The sequence below is a fragment of the Ammodytes marinus genome, assembly GCF_949987685.1.
Source record: "Ammodytes marinus genome assembly, chromosome: 13".
NCBI classification, from domain to species: Eukaryota; Metazoa; Chordata; class Actinopteri; order Uranoscopiformes; family Ammodytidae; genus Ammodytes; species Ammodytes marinus.
In genome coordinates this window covers 5298146-5317376 of record NC_137217.1, presented here as the reverse complement: position 1 = coordinate 5317376, position 19231 = coordinate 5298146, and the positions used below count along the sequence as shown (strand labels likewise).

The following is a 19231-nucleotide window of genomic DNA, read 5'->3' as shown; positions in this document are numbered from 1 at the left end:
TTGTGGTCGTACTCCACGGAAGCATTTTAGCGTAACTCTATGATGGCAGCGCTGGTGAAAACACATGTGCAGGTATCTGGTAAGTTTAAATACATTTCACTGGCTTTGCTTCTGAAATAACACGACTGGAGCATTACACACTAGATACAGACACAGATAGACGCGATGCAGTTAGCTGGTACTTCTCCCTTTGGTCTGCTGAATGCTATACGTAAACATGCTCCAACGGCTAGCTTAGCATTAGCCCTCAAGTTGCACTGTTCGGGGATGTTTTGGTCCACTAAAATGACACATCGTAAGGTATTATTGCACTACCTGGGGAGGTTAGTTGCAATACCGTTATTGCAATTGGGGAGAATAACGGGTTGACCACTGAAGGTATGGACACGAATTCCCACGGCAATGTATCTAATCTTACTTTTATTAATACTGCCGCTCTTAATGTTTTACTCCAAACTTGACATTTCTTTACACATATTTGTGTCGGTTTTACGATAGCTAGAACAGGGGGGAGGCAGCATCACTGACCGTAATTAAGATACTTCAGAAAGAGACAGTGGCTGAAGTAAACTGTTTACCCTGTCTACGCCTCACATTAAAACAAATGCTGAGCTCCTTCAAGCAATTTAACTGTTTAGAAAACTTTAGAACGTTGTTCTGTGTCCAGATCAGTTTGAACATCTCCCCTTTCTGTGTCATGTAGATAGAATAACCTTTTCATAATAGTTTGAAGGGGAAAGTAAGCGAATACCTTCATGTCGGTTACACATCAAATATACCCATTGCATTTAGCTGTAGTGAGAGCTGTTAGCTTTTTATATTCCATATTCATTTGTCTTTGTTTGAATGACTCAGGACTGGAAGAAGAGCCTCAGGTGGAGGAGGAGGATCAGAGTGATGCTGATGTAGGGAGTGATGGAGAACAGGAGGAGGATGGAGAGAATGATGGAGACGGAGAAGAAGAAGATGATGATGATGATGATGAGGAGGAGGAGGAAGATGATGGAGAAGGGGATGGAGATGAAGATGGAGAGGGGGGTGGAGAAGAAGCAGAGGATGAGGGAGAGGAGGGAGCTGAAGGAGAGGGGAACGCTAACGCTGGCTGGGCCGACGCCATGGCCAAGATCCTGGGCAAGAAGACGGAGAGCAAGGGCGTCATCCTGGTGAAGAACAAAGAGCTGGACAAGAGCAAGGAGAAGGCCAAGAAGGAGCTGGAGGAGAGGAGGAAACAGGTAAGAACAACTCAGTCAAGCATTCGGTCAACGCACACTGTCCCTGCGTTCCAAATCACATACTTTTTCTTTTTACTATACTTCATACTAAAGTACAGAAGAGTTTTAGGGACACGGAAGAAGATTTTTTTTTCATTATGTCGAGAAATGTCAAGAATAAAGACGAATACTGCAAAATGCAATTGGAGTTAGCGGGGCCTCTAGGTATTTTTGGCATACCGCAATTGACATGCATGTATTGGGACATCCTAAATCTTTTTCTGGCATACTAAATAGTAGGGAAGTATGGGGCTTGGAACGAAGGGTGTGCCTCTGCTTTAATTTTTCTAAAATCTTTTCTTGTCTGCGTATCCCATGTAGTCCTAATAGGACTTGTTTATCCAGTCTGATGGGTTCTTTAATGTGGCTTCTGTCCGATTCGTATGGGGAGGGAGATGGGAAGGGGCAGAGGACCGTCGCACCACACCAGGCATCCCAAAGTCTGGGACCAAGGCAACGGGCGACTGTGACTTCCCCAGCCCATTGATGGCAAATCCAGTCCCCGCTTCACATGGTGGCAGACCACTGGGGTTGATCTGTTGCAACCACTAGAATTTACAATCCAATTGTTTTAAATGGTTGCTACTTAGTAGTATAGCCGAAGGTATAACAGATGGTACATATTGTTAGCCTCATAGCATAATTGCCTAAATCATATTTACTCTACTCTACATCTACTCTATTCTACATCTACTATACTCTACATCTACTCTACTCTATAACCCTTAAAATATGACTTTGGCAATTGTGCTAATAGGCTAACAAAGTAGATGTAGAGTAGAGTAAATATGATTTAGGCAATTATGCTATGAGGCTAACGATATTTGAAATTTCACATGTGGAAATAAATGCATGGGGAAACACGTTAGGGAATGTTTTTGTCCGGGTGTTTTGGGTGATGTTGGCTTGCCTAACGTTGGTATGTATTTGTCCCTTCGTCCCACAGTCGGAGCAGAAGAGAGCGTGGGAGGCCATGAGCAGGGAGAAACCTGACATAGTGAAGGACCGCGAGAATGAGAAAGCTCTGCAGAGGATTGCTACCAGGTAAATTCTACCTCTTCCTATTATCACTGTTAACCTTCCTCACAACCATTCATCTTCACTGACTCCTGTGTGTGTGTGTGTGTGTGTCAGAGGGGTGGTGCAGCTCTTCAACGCAGTGAGGAAACACCAGAAAACGGTGGATGACAAAGTGAAGGAAGCTGGAGGCTCGGAGAGGAAGAAGGCCAAGTTCCTCTCCACTGTCTCTAAGAAGGACTTCATAGATGTTCTGAGAAGGTCCGAGGGAGGCCCGGGCAAGACTGACAAAGAGGCGGTACGTTCATTTATGTCTTATGTTCTGTTTCTAGGGCTGCAACTAACTCACTGTTTTGATAGTCGATTTAATCTATCCATTATTCAATTATATTATATATTTGTTATACTAACAATAAAGATAAACACTCAATTAGCTTTCCGAAAAAAGAATCCCTGCGTTTCAAATCGCATACTTTTTTCTTTTTACTACACTACATACTAAAATACATAAGAGTTTGAGGGCCACAGAAGAGAAAACAAATCATATAAGGGAGATTTTCTTTCATTATGTTGAGAAATTTCAAGAATAAAGACGAATACTCCAAAATGCTAATGGTGTTAGTGGGGCAACTATGTCTTTTCAGCATACTACAATTGACGTGTATGTATTGGGACATCCTAAATCTTTTTCTGGCGTACTAAATAGTATGGATCTATGGGGATTGGAACACAGGGAATGTTTGCTGATATGCTCTATGTCTATGGTTGAGGGTGAAATGCTCCCGGACTAGAGATGTTATGTGTGACACGATGCGGCTGGCGCCATCTTGCTATTATTATTGTTTTGTTTAAACCTGTTGCGTTCGCGTCCCGGTTGCTATCAAACATTTGCAATTCTCAGAGATGGTACAGAAGGGAGATGGCTGGGAAAAACTGGGTTTAGTTCAGCTCCTCAGCTCGGTACAAAATAGGCACTATAACCTCACAAACTAATGAACGACTATTCAATTTGTCCTAATTAAGGCGTTGCACCCTTATTCTGTTTACATGCGTCCCCTTCACATGGATTCATTACTCAGTAAAATGATGTAAGAAACCCTTTACTCTATCAAGTCTTCTGTATCTTATTCAAGGTCTGAAAAAGAAAAAGATAGAGTAAATGACTGTTTGGTCAGTTATATATGTATAGTTCTATAATATGATATGTTGATGGTTTATATTCACATTTACACATAAAAGCATTAGATGTTCATGTTGGGCATCATGCCTCAGCTGCTGCAGCCCTGGACTGTGATTCCACTGAATGCTCTCATGGTGTCACTGTTGCTTCATGGAGCAGAGCTTGAAGCCCACACGGTACACAGTGTGTGTGTGCTGCAGTGTAACGTGTGTTCAAGATTCAAAATGGTTTGTTTGTCATATGCGCAACAGTTACAGCAGCAGTTATTGGCAATACAATTCTTAAGGCTTCTCTCAACAATGCAATAAAGAAAAGGAAAGTGACGAGAGTAACGCAGATAAACACAAAAGTAGTGCAAGGACACAAACAGTGTCAGGTGCACCATATAAATATGAAGTACCTTTTAGAATGCCTAATAAAAGGTGTGTGTGTGTGTGTTTGTGTGCAGGCTGCCGCAGCAGAAGACGAGAAGCCGGCGTGGAGCGTCCTCAGAGACGACTTCATGATGGGAGCCTCCATGAAAGACTGGGACAAAGACAGTGACCGAGAGGAGGAGGAGGGAGGGGGAGGAGGAGGGGAGGTGGTGGTCTAGAGCCATTCAGACTGAAGGGGGGCTGTGGTGATGCCTTCAGGGACACTCTGTGGGTCACTTTGTGGACCGCACACAAGGGACAGTGGAAATATCTGGAACTTTCACACGCAAGAAAACATTTTTATAGCATCTCACGTGTTTGTTGCTGAATATACTTTGCAGAAAAGGTCAGTGTAAAGCATAGTGTTCTCAACAGATGAAAAGAGCTCAAACATGTGGAAAGAGGATGTAATATAAAGAAGCACCTCACTGTGTGGAGCTTCTGCCTTCAGCCGTGGACCCAGCATCAGTTTGCTCCTATTTAGTCTTTTTAGCTGTTATGTTATTGAGATACCTGTGATGGAGTGAACTCTGTAAATAAGAATGTTTTTGTACAGCTCTGGTTAAATAAACAGCCATTTCACGTATCACCTGCAGTGCTCAGTGCTCTTTCTGTAAGACTATTTAATTACTTTCAGTTAAGAAAAGGTGTTTTAAACTTGTGGAAAATGAATCCTTAATATCATATGGCAACTGTGACTGTTTGACAATAAGCATTGAGCGCTTTATTGCGGTGAACCGTTATTCTGCAGACAGATGCGTTGCGTTCTAAAAAATAGAAAAAAAGTTTAACGAGGAATCGATTTATCCTCGAGGAATGCAAGCGATCACTCGAGTAGCGAAAACACTACTCGTGCCCATCCCTAATCCACACCTATTCTGTTAAGCATTGATTAGTTACCAACCTTTTGAGGTCCCAATACACAACCCCAGCTCCGAAATAGTTGGGACATAACGTAAAATGTTAATAAAACTGAATGTGATCATTTCCTAATCCTTTTCGACTTGTATTCAATATGAAACAGTACAAATACATCACCTGTTGTTGTTTAAACTGGTAAATGTTATTGTTTTTTTGTAAATATACACCTTTTAAATGTTGTGCCTGCAACGCATTTCAAAAAGTTGGTACGGGGATGTTTACCAGTGTGTTACATCACACTTTCCTTTTACTCTGCTGATAAAGCGTTTGGGAACTGAGGACATTAATTGTTGACATTTTGAAAGAACAATCTGGATGGTCCTTTTCCTCTGGAGCCCGGAGGACACAACGTCAATGATTTACAAATTTGAAATGTAGACTCATCAGACCACAGCTCACTGTTCCACTTTGCGTCAGTCCTTCTCAGATGAGCCCAGGCCCAGAGAAGTCTGCAGAATTTGTTGATGTTGTTGACATATGGCTTTCACTTTGCATGGTGGAGTCTAAACTTGCATTTGTGGATGTAGCGACGAACTGTGTTCACCGACAATGGTTTTCAGAAGTGTTCCACCATGGCCCATATAGTGATATCCTTTATAAAATCATGTCATTTTTAATGCAGTGCCCAGGGTTCGACATAACGCATGGCTTTCTTTATAGGTCCATGGGAATATCCCCGGTTATTATTTTAGCCACAAACCACAGTTCATCTGCGCGACGGCTCACTCACTGGCGAGATCTCACGGTGACACTCAACTGTTACAGTATAGATATTCCCTTTTAGATTGGGTTATTTTTCTTTATTTTTCTAATACAGGTATTATAGTTATTGACACTAAATTATGAAGAAAAAAAAAGTGTGCAGGGCCAGTAAAACTCGGATCCACTGGCCCGGCGGGCCAGTAGGAAAAAAAAATTATGTTGAACCCTGGTGCCACCTGAGGTCATGGGCATTACATTTTTAATTTGGACCTTGTCCCACGTTCAGAGATTTATCCGGATTCTTGAATCATTTAAATTATATTATGGATTGTGGTTGGTAAAATCGTTAAATTCTTTGCAGGAATCTTGTTTTTAAACTGTTTTCCTCTGCAGTTCTTCTCAAAGTGGTGAGCCTCACCCCATTACTACTTTTGAAGACTGAACCTTTATGGGATGGCCCTTTATATTCTTTCATGATAATATAACCTGTTGCCAGTAGCCACTGCCGGCCGAAAAGGAAAGTCACTCACTCAAATCTTTCATTGGACCGTCTTAAGCTTTGATTACGGCACATATTTGCATTAACACATTTTGATAAGCTTTTTTTGGCACATAAGGTTCTTGAACCTAGACCAGAGTCCAATCTGTATGCTCCCTGGCAAATTGAAGCTTTTTTCCTGATAAGCCCCACTGATAAGTGGTTGTCTTAAGCCTACACAGCTGTATAGTCCATATCCCTTATGTTCTCTTCGCATTGTGCGTGTGGAAAAGTCCATACTTTCACTATTAAACAAAGCAAGGAGTTCTACTGTCGATTTTCGCCCATCATGATCATTAAATAGTTTTTTCCGATTTCATTTCTACCTCAAAGATGATGGTTCACCACTATCTATCCAAGTTTTAATAATGCATTAGACATATCTTCTTAACCAGATTTTAGTAGTTTCATCTTCTAAGTAGATTTATATGTTTGATGCAGGCCAATCATTTCACCGTTCTGAAACAGCTACATATTTTCCAAAACCACATCATATGTCTGCTGACATGGTTGTTTAAGAAATAAGAAGCTATTCACTGCATCAGTTAGGGTTCAATAACTTGTTGCCAACTGAAACATATAAATTATTTAATGTTTTGACCGATGGAGAGCTCTATTCGTCCTATGAGTGTGTTACTGTGGTAGCCTGGCTCCGCCCGCCTACCTACTTCCGCCCAAATTTAATTTTCCCTTCACTAGTCAGCCTGGGGCTGCGGGGAATTCACTTGTTTGAGCTCAGGAAAATTTTCGTCCGTCCAATCAGCGAACAGAGCGAGTGGCTGAGAACGATGACGTCGAAGTTGCGCTCCAGTTTCAGTTGAATGCTGCAACCAAACGTTATGCGATTGGTTGGCTGATCCAGAGTGGCACTGGGCAGATCCAATAGTTTTAATCTTCAACAGACACCCACCCACCTCTAAGTGAGTGAACGTTTGCCAAATAGAGCAGTTCCAGACCTTCTGTACAAATGAAATGAAGTACGATGGTCTGGTAGTACCAGTCTATTACTGTGGTCGACCAATACCAAAATGTATTCATAATAATTAATGAGAAACAAAAAATAAGGTTCTGAACGTGGGTCCTGATTGGCCAGGTCATTGTTTGATCCCCACAGAGATTGGAGAAAGGCCAGACTGAGCTGTGGGAGAGAAACAAATGTGAAGTTCACAAGATCAGGCAGGTCTGGCCAGGCTAGTGAAGAGTGGAATGCTACAGGACATTGATTTTGACTTTATTCACTTACCTATTAAGGTTCCCTAAGGAACATTGGCCATCAATGAAACTCCGACAGTTAAGTTACTTTATTAGTCAATGGGTACATTTAAATGAGTCTTTCCGCATATCACCTCTCAAGTTACCACTCTTCGGAGGGTATCAGAGCACAGGGTCACCCGTTAGTACAGCGCCCATGGAGCAGTTTGGTGTTAAGTGTCTTGCTCAAGGACACAATGGTAGAGATGGTGGGCACCGTAGACGTAATACCAGGCACTACTGGTTTTACAACTAACACCCTCCTGTCCGGTGTCGGGGATCGAACCAGCGACCTCATGGTTGGTGGTCGTCCACCTTTCCTCTAGAGCAGGGGTCTCCAACCTTTTTTCAACTGAGAGCTACTTTGAAAAAATTAAAGTGGCCAAGAGCTACTTGTATCAAATCGCTTATATTTATTTACATAGCACACATCAAATGAATTAAGCTTCTGTTTGTACATGTGTGAAATTGCAATACCCAATGCTTATCATAAATAATTTCCCATCAAAGGTCCAAGAACACATTACTTTACACTTTTTGTGGGCCACGTATCAGTGAAAATTGACATCAATGTCTGTATTACACTTCTTATTGTGACGCAACAGTGTTTCCCCAGGAAATGTCTTAGTCAAGGTGGTCACCACCCAGGTGTGGAGGAGATTTTGGGGGTATTTTGCTCAAAGATGCCAATACGCACTACAGAAATAAACAACTGTTTATTTGAATAAAACAGACAACTGACCTTACAGTTGTACATTTTTAAAGTTCCTTTTTAGATAGGGGCTGTTGTGAGATTACTGTGGACAATTAGGCCTACTGTGATGCGATAGGCTATAATTCATTAATGGTTATTATTAGCCTACTTGCTTGATTTCTTTTTAAATACAGAGGTTATTGGTCGTTTTGGAACATGTATTTCCCAATTTAAAACGTAAAAATAAAGCAGCATTGAAATTCAGAAAATAAATCTTGTATGGCTACTATAGCAGGCTGTTTTACAAATAACTAAATACAATGTGTTTTCCCCTTAAAATGATTAAATACATTTATGCAAAGGTCAAAGACAGTGCATGCCGTAGTTATGCATGGCCGCATGCAGAGCCGCAGAGCAGCACACACACCAGCTGATAGAGAAACGCTTTGAGACACATGTGAACATTTATTTACCGCAAATCGCAAAGTTTTGACCATGGGAAGAGGTGCATTTACCTTCATCAGATTTTTAACTTGTAAAAAAAATTTTTTTTTCTTTTTTTTTTTTTTACAAGTCGGTCAACCTATCAGACGAGCTACTGAAAACCCGCCCGCGAGCTACCGGTAGCTCGCGATCGACCTGTTGGAGACCCCTGCTCTAGAGTCTAGGCCATCCTACCACCATCCTAGCTGTTTTTTAATTTGAACCAATTATAAAGCCACATTGCTGAACTCACGACTGAAAAATCTAGCCTGCCTTCCAATACCCACACTTTCATGCTATTTAGTATGATCGAAAAATATTTAGGATATTTAGGTCTCAATTCTTGTGGTCAGATGCAGCTTGCTTATAAATACCTGGATGCCCTACTACATCTGGTCATGATTTTTAGTGTTGACATCAACTTGCTTTTTGGGCAATTCTGACCCACAATCCAATGCAAGTGAGAGAAAAAAACAGCGAAAAGCAAGAGGCGAGTTCACGGCGCGATGTTATGATATAGACGAGTTAAAGTGAACCCAATGTGTGCCTATACTGCATGCTAAAAGAAAGTATTCGATTTGGAACGCAGCCCTTGCAGCCGGCCGCTCTGGTATGCCAGCCTTAGTTATCCTGGCCCATATTGACACACACAAGCCTGGGGGGTGTGGGGGGGAACGGGCCGCTGTGTCGCCTCATTTACCACCTTCCACTCTGTCTCTGTCTCACTCTGACACTGCTCAGAGCCACCAGCCAGCTGGCTAGTTTTTAAACCGCTGCCCCGAAAACCAACGGCTTTTTTGAATGTGTTTGTTCTAGAACTTTGGTTTCCATATTTAGCCCTCGCTGTTCAATGGAACGACCCCACCACCACCACCACAGCCCCCGAAAGGATTGTCATGATGACGCACTGACAGAAATATGACTCTATTTCTAAAACACGTAACTGCATCAGCCTGCTTCTTTCAAAGTTAGACAACAGTGAACTCTGACCTGCAAAATAAATGATGGTCCTAAGGTACCAAGGGCTCCATAAAATGTCTGTGATAGTTTCTGAATGACTTATTTATTTATTTATTTCCTTTTTAGGTCATTACAGATGTATTTCTAACAATCCATAGGCTGCAATTTGTATTCATCGTGACACAAACACAATTTACAAAAGGTAATCCGTGTGGTAAAGATTCTTGGAGGTTCAGGTTTCCGTTAACTAAAAGCCCATGTACAGATTGGTACAGAGAACATCCAGTTGAAGGTGGAGTCAGCGATTCTGGAGAACGCTATAGCCTACTTGTCAAAATCAAGTCAATATCTCATATAACTCAACTACCTGTCCCTACTGTGTGTGCACTGAAAGAAAAAGTGTCCAGTGTTAATACACAGCTTAAGTTTACAGTGCCTTAGCTGTGTTTGAACACCATTTCCTTTTTCAGCACACACACATATATGTTCAGATAACGTATCATGAGGAGATATTCACTGATTTCGACCCAAAAAGTGATTTCGACAACTGTTCTCCAGAATTGCTGACTCTGCCTTCTAAAGCTTTGCACATGAACTGGATAATACATTAAAAGAAATCCCTATCTTGTATGTTCCTTCAGCTTTTTTCGCTATACGTGGAACAGGTGTTTAGCCTAAGACACACACACACACACACACACACACACACACACACACACACACACACACACACACACACACACACACACACACACACACACACACACACACGGTACTGAATCTGATTTAGTGACCGCATCTGGTTTGCAGCAGTGTCTGGATGCAGAGAGTCAGAGAGCGGCTGTCAGGACTGATGGATGGTCGGCTTTGGTCAAGCAGAAAGAGTGTGGAGGGTCGGCGCCAGGTGTTTAAGCAAACAATAGAAAAGTGCTTCTTTTTATTTACTGAGGGGGCGGGGGGGAGGGGGAGGCGTAAATCAAGCTGGCAACACAGTATATGCTCAGAGTGTGTGTGTAGGAGCAGCCATCTGGTCCCTGTACAGTAATATCTGACACAATCCAATCAGCAGACAGATGACAGTGAAGACATTTCCCTCATTTGGTCAAACTAAATCCGCTCTGAGATTTTCTAACATTTACAAAAAAGATGTCAGATGATCAGGTCTGCTTGGGAGGTCTCACTCTGCTCCAACAAACACTGCCGACAACATGCTGCCACTGAGCGGAATTTACAAATGTTTAACTTGAGATGAATAAGGCAGTAGTGAAAGGAACTCACGTAAAATGATTTACCCTGCGTTCCAATCTCCATACTTACCTACTGTTTAGAACGCCAGAAAAAGATTTAGGATGTCCCAATACATGCACATCAATTGTAGTATGCTGAAAACACATAAATGCCCCACTAACTCCAATAGGATTCTGGAGTATTTGTCTTAATTCTTGACATTTCTCGACATAATGAAAAAGAAGCATCCTTATCTGATTTTTTTCTCTCTCCTGAGGCCCTAAAACTCTTCTGTACTTTAGTATGAAGTGTAATAAAAAGAAAAAGTAAGTGATTTGGAACGCAGCAGACTTCCACTCCGCACCACATGACGGTGTCAATTGTGTTTCCATTCACCTGCACACAGACATGATCAGAGACTTATGTGGAGCAAGAAAAAGATAATGTCCAGGAAACCATCTTACAGTGCGAAGGAGATCATTTGTCTTGGCACTAAATAATGAAATAATATATTTTTTTTAAAGTTAAAGTGGGTTTTACAGAGATATTGTTTGTGTTTTGAAGATATGGTCCATTTTGACACATCATCTGTGTGCTGAAGGAACATGTGTTTTTCATTGTTTTGGATGTGGACTAATGCATTTAAAAGTGGAGTCAGCCATTCTGGAGAACATTTGTTTTCAAAATCTGTTTTTTGTCAAAATCTGTGAATAGCTCCTGACGATCCGCTACCTGTACGTAGTGCATGTGCGCTGATAAAAAAAAAATACAGTGTTAATACACAGCCTATATGCTCTGTAAATGGGCATGCGGCTAGCTATGGTGCCCACCTTATACCCTTTGTTTACATACCAGTTTACAGAGCCTATTTATTAACACCACATGTATCTAATCACCTTCAAACAAACTTAAAAAAACAAAACTAGGCTGAGTAGGTAAAGTAAAGACACACTATGGTTTGAATACTAATAGAAACAATTAACTGTAACAAGTGAAGAGCAGAAAACGAGAGTGATCGTTCTGAAAAAGCCTAAGGTTTTAGATTGACGATGGCTCTGACCGGCTTTAGGACCCTGCGTCTCTACGCACCAGGGCCCATTAGCCGTTGCGGCGCTGTCCCAGTGGGCACACTGAGCGCTCCTATTTACAATAAATCGTCTCGTAACGTGGAATTCAAGGGGTCCCCTTCTCCTCCGACAGTGATGACCACAGGCTCGGTTTGAAGCGGGCGGTGGGGGGAGCACGTGGTAACGTTAGTCCCTTATAAATCTCCTCCGGGCGGCCACTGCTGCCTGCTTGGCACGCGCAAAAGACGAGCCATTCCACAACTAGATGGGGTGAGGGAAGACGCGTGAAAAAGCGCTCCGCAGTCGCAACCGAAGGCAAACTCCCGAGTTGTTGTTTTTTTTGTTGCTGAGTTACATTTAAAGGAATACTTTTTCAACCTGAAATATCAACTTTGTATGGATTTTTTAATTTCGCCCTTGACGCTTCAGCATAACTAGACAACATACAAAGTTGGCACCTTGCGTCGCAGCCAAACGCCAGGACCGCGCTGGAGTGTTTATGTTGTAAAAAAAAACAACTTTGATATTTGTATAGGGGTGGAAAAAATGGAATGAATTGCATATCAAGACGTTGAAGTTTGGCCGACAGAAAGCGATCGGAGCCCGCGGGCTTGGTGTCGGGTTGAAGTGCGGTTGAGGTTTGAGGAGCAAGCGAGCCGAGCGCTCTGATGCGGTGGAGGTGTGCTCTCTCTCTCGCAGGCTCCACGGCTGTGCGTCCCGCTGACGAGAAGCCCTCCAGTGTTTTTAACTCGCCTGTTCTTTCTATCCATAGATTCCAGAGCCGCCCGATGCCCGCCGCGCGTCCTCCTCCGGCACCATTGGGCTGCACCTTTACGCACGTCTCTCGCTGCGTCTTCACCGTCAACCGGTGAATAGATCCGTGGAGTGATCCCTTCTGACCGTATAACGGTTCTCTCTTTTCTTTGCGGTCCGAGACGAGTTGAATGGATTTTCAGGTACACTTTACTGAAACTGGGGCGTTAGAAGAACCGTTTCGTAACGACTCTCCAGGAACTCTTCGGGGCCACTTGGCTCGTGTGCATGCGTAAATGCTCTCCACTTTGATTTTATTTCTCACAAGAACTGCGTCTGCCTGGCGATATTTAAAATCGCTTTGGTGAATATTTTTTCATTTTCATTTTCTTCCCAGAATCAGTTTATTTTATTTTATTTTGAGATTTTGACGACTTGGCCGGAGGGGAAGATGAACCTGTGTATAGTCAGTCTCCTCCTCACGTACTTAGCCACCGTGGCGCTCAGCCTGTCCACATGCAGCACGCTGGACATGGATCAGTTCAAGAAGAAGCGCATCGAGGCCATCCGGGGCCAGATCCTGAGCAAGCTCAAGCTCACCAACCCGCCAGAGGACTTCCCCGAGCCCGAGGAGGTGTCCCGGGACATCGTCGCCATCTACAACAGCACGAGGGACCTACTGCTGGAGAAGGCCAACGAGCGGGCGGCGACCTGCGAGCGCCAGCGCAGCGAGGAGGAATACTACGCCAAGGAGGTGCACAAGATCGACATGCAGCCCTTCTACCCCTCAGAGAGTAAGTGATGTGTGTGCGTCGTTTGTGTGTATGTGTGTGTGCGTCGTGTCTGTGTGTGTGTGTGTGTGTGTGTGTGTGTGTGTGTGTGTGTGTGTGTGTGTGTGTGTGTGTGTGTGTGTGTGTGTGTGTGTGTGTACTTGTACAATTTTTTGTGAGAACCCATTTGAGTTTATACCTGTGGAAAGTGAGGACATTTGGGCCAATTCTCACTTTGGGAACAGGCCTTCAAAGGGCTGTTTGAGGGTTAAGGGTAAAAGTTTATGGGTTCAGGTATGAATTAGGTTTATATCAGGTTAAGTGTAAGGGTTGGGGTAAATGCAATTAGTGGGTAAGGGTTAGGGTAAGGGGCATGGGACTGCATTGTGTCAACGAATGTCCTCACAAGGTGCCTATAGCTGTACAAACGTGTGTGTGTGTGTGTGTGTGTGTGTGTGTGTGTGTGTGTGTGTGTGTGTGTGTGTGTGTGTGTGTGTGTGTATTTGGAACCCTATGATGTGACCTGAAGTGTGACATTGGAACCCTATGATGTGACCTGAAGTGTGACATTTAAAAGCATTAGGTCACAAGTGTCCGTCCCTATGTGCGTGGTCACGTGTGTTTGTGATTGTCTTGGAAAATGTATCCCGTCATGCTGGTGCTGGATGAGCGCGAGGGAACGCTTCCAGATAGAGTGGGGGGGAGTTGGAGGGGAGCCGCGAGTTCTTAGACATCAACAACTTCTCCCTCCAAGTCACAGAGTTCTGCAGGGCCGTCAGCCGAGCGAGCCAATGTGCTGTGCGTTCACATTTAACATGTGGAGCAGATGTCTTTTCCTTGATCATCATGGCTACATTAACCTGTCATTCCATTGTAATCCCTGTTGAGTGTTTTTTTCTTTTTTGTAATTTCTTTAGCCTCATAGCACAATTGCCTAAATCATATTTACTCTACTCTACTTATACTCTACATTTACTTTTGGTTAGTCTAATAGCATAATTGCCTAAGTCATATTTTAAGGGTTATAGAGTAGGGTAGATGTAGAGTAGAGTAGATGTAGAGTAAAAGTAGAGTAGAGTAAATATGATTTATATTAGGCAATTATGCTACGCCTACGAGGCTAACGATTTGGTGAAATGACCCTTTTGCAACAGTCAAGATGTTTTCAAATAAACAGTACAGTAGTATCTCAGCTGTTTGGAAGTGCACAATAGACCCAGGCCCCAGTGGTCATCTGCTTTGTCCGTCTCACTGCTTTCCTTCGTAGGAATAGTCTTCATACAGCAAGGTTTAAAGCATCATTAAATAGCTCATTGAGGCAAGACTGCAGGTGAATAGGGTACAATACTTAACTTACACATCATGATGAAACTTTGCTAGTTGAACTGACTTAAAAAAAAAAATCTGGATTACATATTTACATATGTGACTAATCATGTGTACATTTGCATCTCTTTAAAATCCAAACAGACAAGATTTAGTCAAATAAACACCTGAATATACTGTACATGTTGGACCTTTGATTTATACTATGAAAGAAGACATGTCATGAAAGCAACATAGACAAAAATCTCAAAATGTACCAAAAAAAGTTGAAAATAATATGTATTTGCCTGTAGTGTCTTCAAACAAGCACATGGGGCTTTTTGCAGATTCAAAATTAGGAGTAAGTGAACTAAACACAACGTGATGATATTGTCTTCAGATTTCCGAGCAGACAGAGACCACAGTGATCCAAGATTTTTTTTCCTTTGACTGTTATTGTGTAAGCCATCATCTTGATAAGAATCATTGATACATTCGCTATAATACAATCACTGAAACCCAATTCACCCCCAACTCTTTATGTTGGACAACGTTTCACAACCTTTTTTGAGTCAGAGATTTCTTAGCCAGCGGTCCGGAAAAGTTGAGTATACGTCTTCTACTGTGTGTAGTAGAAACTTCTTCCAAACTTGTATTTCTCTTTTCCTTTCTTTTCTTGGATAGCCAATTTGCTGGTGTGTATAAGCTCCAACTTGAGTTTTAATGTAGACATTCTCATCACTTGAGAGAGAATTTTGTGCTGACATGTGAGCTTTTGGTTAGCTGTTTATGAATCTTCCCACTGGCACGATGCCCTTCAGACAGCTCAGACATGCTCTCACTCAGTTTTCAGCATCTGTCAAGTCACTTTCAATTTTTCTTTTCCTCGAGAAAATGCGTCTGCCTGGCAATATTAAAAAATCACTTCGATGAATATCTTCCTCAATCTGTCAAGGCCCATTTGTCCCAATGTACAGCATTTTAACTGCTCACCCCTTTACGTATAGATGTTCATACTCAACCACTTACATTTCGCCTACCCAGAATGTGTGTGTATAGCACAAGGTGACGTAAAAACACAAGGTTCATTTTTGCCGTAAGTAGGATATATTCATGTGGACATTTTAGGATTTGTATATGTAAAATTGGTGGAGCAACCCTTTATCTATTTACACTAGTGTCAGTCTTAAAGGTGGAGTCAGTGATTCTGGAGAATGCCTGTTGTCAAAATAATTTTTTGTCAAAATCAGCGAATATCTATTCACGATCCGCTACCCGTCCGTACCGTGTGTGCGCTGAAAATAAATCTGGAGTAAATACACAGCCTAGGCTCTGTAAACTGGATTGTAAACCAAGGGGGCCTAGCAACATGCCCGTTTATAAAGCCTTAGCTGTGTATATTACACTTGATCTATTTTGAGCGAACAAATAGTACAGACAGTGATGCCTTGCCTAAAAGATTTTCTAACATTTTTCACAGATCTAACTAAAATGCATGCTGACACCTTAAACTTATGTGACAGAAATAGAATAAAAATAGAAAAAAAGATTGTGTGAGTGTGATGTGTTGAACTGCTTAAACTTTTATTTATGAATTCATCACAACACACAAGTATGCAAAAGGAAGCCCTGTTTGTGTACTAATCCTTTAAGTAGCAGAGGTCATGAGTTTAGTTTCTAAGCTGACAGTTCCTGACCTTTGACCTCCCATGTTGAGAAGATGAATTATTCCCTTTGGCAGATCAAAGATAGACATGGGCTGTAGAAACGATAAGATCATATAAGATGGAACTGTGGTGCCATTAATCCCCAATGTGCTCTGCCATATATGGTGTGCCCCTTTATATCAGAAATGCAAGCATGTGAACTGAAGCACAAAAAGATTAAAAAAAAAAAAAGAAATTAGCACAACATTCTGTATGCCCCTGAGGTGTAGTCTTGCATTAACTGTTATGCTTGGCCCAGCCCTCTTGTGTAAATACCTTAAATATGAATAGGTCGGGCCCTGTGCCAAGAGTGCAGTGAGGGAAGCATTTTTTTTACCGGGGTATAAATAATACTGAGTCAACACGGCAGGGAGGAACGATGCCAGCATTTGACTCCCCATTCATGTGAACTGGTGACACTGACCAGGTCCTCACACACACACACAAACACATGCACACATGCACACACGCACGCACACACACACACACACACACACACACACACACACACACACGCACACACACACACACACACACGCACACACACACACAGACACAGACTCACACACGCACACACACACTCACACACATCTGGAGACAGACTTTTGACAGCAGAGAGATCAAGCAGTTGCCCCCATTCGGCTTCTATTTATTCAGTCCCCTTTTCACTTGACAAGTGAGCGTGAGTGAATATCACGCTCACGCACACACACACACACACGCACACACACACACACACACACACACGCACACATGCACACACGCACACACACACAGACACACACTCAAACCCACACACAAAAACACTCACACACGCGCAACCAGGCACAAACAGCTACATACACACACATGCACAAACACACACACACACACACACACACACACACACACACACACACACACACACACACACACACACACACACACATGCACAAACACACACACATGCACAGACACACACTCACACATTCACACTCACACACAGGGTATTATAGGCCTTATTTGGTTAGGCACCAGGAAGTCCTCATAGGCAAGAATGTAAGGGCACAACAGCCTAGGAAACTTAGAAGAAAAAAAGCTTGGCAAATGGTATTCGAGACACTCTCTCCCAGGTCATCTATTTAAACCCAGATAGCAGTGAGGCATTATGTGTGTATACCCTGCATGCCCCCGCGCTTCATGGAAAATTCCAGTATGAGTTCAGTTGCTGGGCTTTAGAAGTATAGGATCCCCCCCACCCACATACACACACACATACACACATACACACATACACACACCCCAACCCCCTATCCCTTCCCATCCTGTATCTGCAGGAGCCTGCACGGTTTGCTTATAACTTTTAAGTTATACAGACATCGCAAGTTAAAGGGGAATTCAACCAATCTTGCACACAAATGTTAGAATTGAGAATTCTACTTGGCGTGTGAAAAAGAGTTACACAATGTCTTCTCATGGCTCTGTACTGGAGGAGTCCAAATAATCCCACCGATGATGTCATTGTGATAGCGTCAGAGTGATGTCGCTTTGCAGGTTCGTCACAAAAAACTGGTGGTGTGGATTTCGAAAAAAAGAGGTGGTATGGTTGCATCATGGGAAATGTAGGAACCAGCATTTCGGTAATGCTTTACAATAAATGTACATTAGTTAACTTTTACTTGATGCTTAGTTACTTAAAGCTGGGGTGGAGGATTTGGGGAGAAAATGGCAGTTGGGATAGAGATTTGAATCCAAATACCTCAACCGCTCCACTTGTTCTCTTTGGTCCCTCCCCTATGGTCCCTCCCTGACACGCTCTACACCAGGGGTGCCCACAATTTTTCAGCTTGTGAGCTACTTTTATAATGACCAAGTCAAGAAGATCTACCTATCTATAAAAATGCAAAACATATTAGGCCCTGGGGCTGAGAGGTTTCGTAGGCCCCCTGAGAGTCCGTCTTACAACACAAAACGTGTAATATTTATTTTGATTAATAAACATAATTTTAAGGTAATACAGTATTTTTTTGGCATTTTTATGCTTTTATTGATAGTGTAGAGACAGAGTTGATATGGGGCAGAGAGGGGAGTGACATGCAGAGAACGACCACGGGCTGGAATCGAACCCGGGTCCGCTGCTGGCAGAGGCCCATGGGGGGGGACGCCCTACCAAATGAGCTAAGGGCGCCCCCGTAATACAGTATTTCTCACTGTAATTTGGGAGGCTATGGTGGGGACTAAGGGCCTTTTAGGGGGGTCCAGGGGCATGCCCCCCTGGAAGAAAAGTAAAATGTGAAACTTTTAAAGTAAAATGTATCAATCTGGTGCATTTTGAGAAGAATACTAAGGCTAAATCAACTGTGTCCTATGTGAGCTATTTAGTACTATTTTCTGGGATAATTTGTGGACACAGAATTACCAAAAAGCAGAAAGAAAACATTTACAGGTTTAAAAAATCTCTCTGTGAAGTCTTTTTTTTTTTTATACAGTATAGCTCAATACAGGCCCCTGATCTTCGTAGCCACAAACAATGTAATTTAATAAATATCAAAAATGTACTAGTGCCAGATCTCTGTATGGCCCTATACCTACTAAGGTTAGGGGCATAATGAGCCAGTCAATTGTTTATTTTTTTAAATAAAGTTGTTCGGGGCCTTCAAAGATTAGGAGCCTATATTGAGCCAGTAAAAGTCAGTAAAAGCCATTTTATTTTTTTAAAGAATGCCATGCGATCTACCCACAATGCCTTCGCGATCGACCGGTAGATCGCGATCGACGTAATGGGCACCCCTGCTCTACACCAACAAAGTCGTGCCAAAGTGAATGGACAGTCCCAACAGCCAATAAGAACAGAGAATCGGAGCCTCGCTCTGATTGGTCAAAGTGTACAGCGTATGTTAACTTTGACCAATCAGAAATCATATACCCCAGCTTTAACAATAAATGCTTATAAGCATTGACTAACTGTCAATGCTTAGTTATATATGGTGAGTT

At 42.5% G+C, this 19231-nt stretch overlaps 2 protein-coding genes across 2 annotated transcripts in view; both read left to right on the top strand.

Annotated features, from left to right (window-relative positions):
- Positions 1-18: 18 nt before the first annotated feature.
- rrp15 (ribosomal RNA processing 15 homolog) lies at positions 19-4060 on the top strand (the record flags this gene model as incomplete). Its single annotated transcript, XM_080038838.1, has 5 exons — positions 19-79; positions 856-1232; positions 2218-2315; positions 2406-2586; positions 3917-4060. The coding sequence occupies exons 1-5, from the start codon at positions 40-42 to the stop codon at positions 4058-4060; spliced, it is 840 nt and encodes a 279-aa protein (XP_079894964.1). The 5' UTR covers positions 19-39.
- A 7818-nt stretch (positions 4061-11878) lies between these two features.
- The window catches only part of tgfb2 (transforming growth factor, beta 2), a 38355-nt gene continuing 31002 nt past the window's right edge, over positions 11879-19231 (top strand). The window contains exon 1 of the mRNA XM_080039224.1: positions 11879-13271. Coding sequence (XP_079895350.1) covers positions 12929-13271 — 343 coding nt within the window. The 5' untranslated portion in view covers positions 11879-12928. The remainder of the gene's footprint in view (positions 13272-19231) is intronic.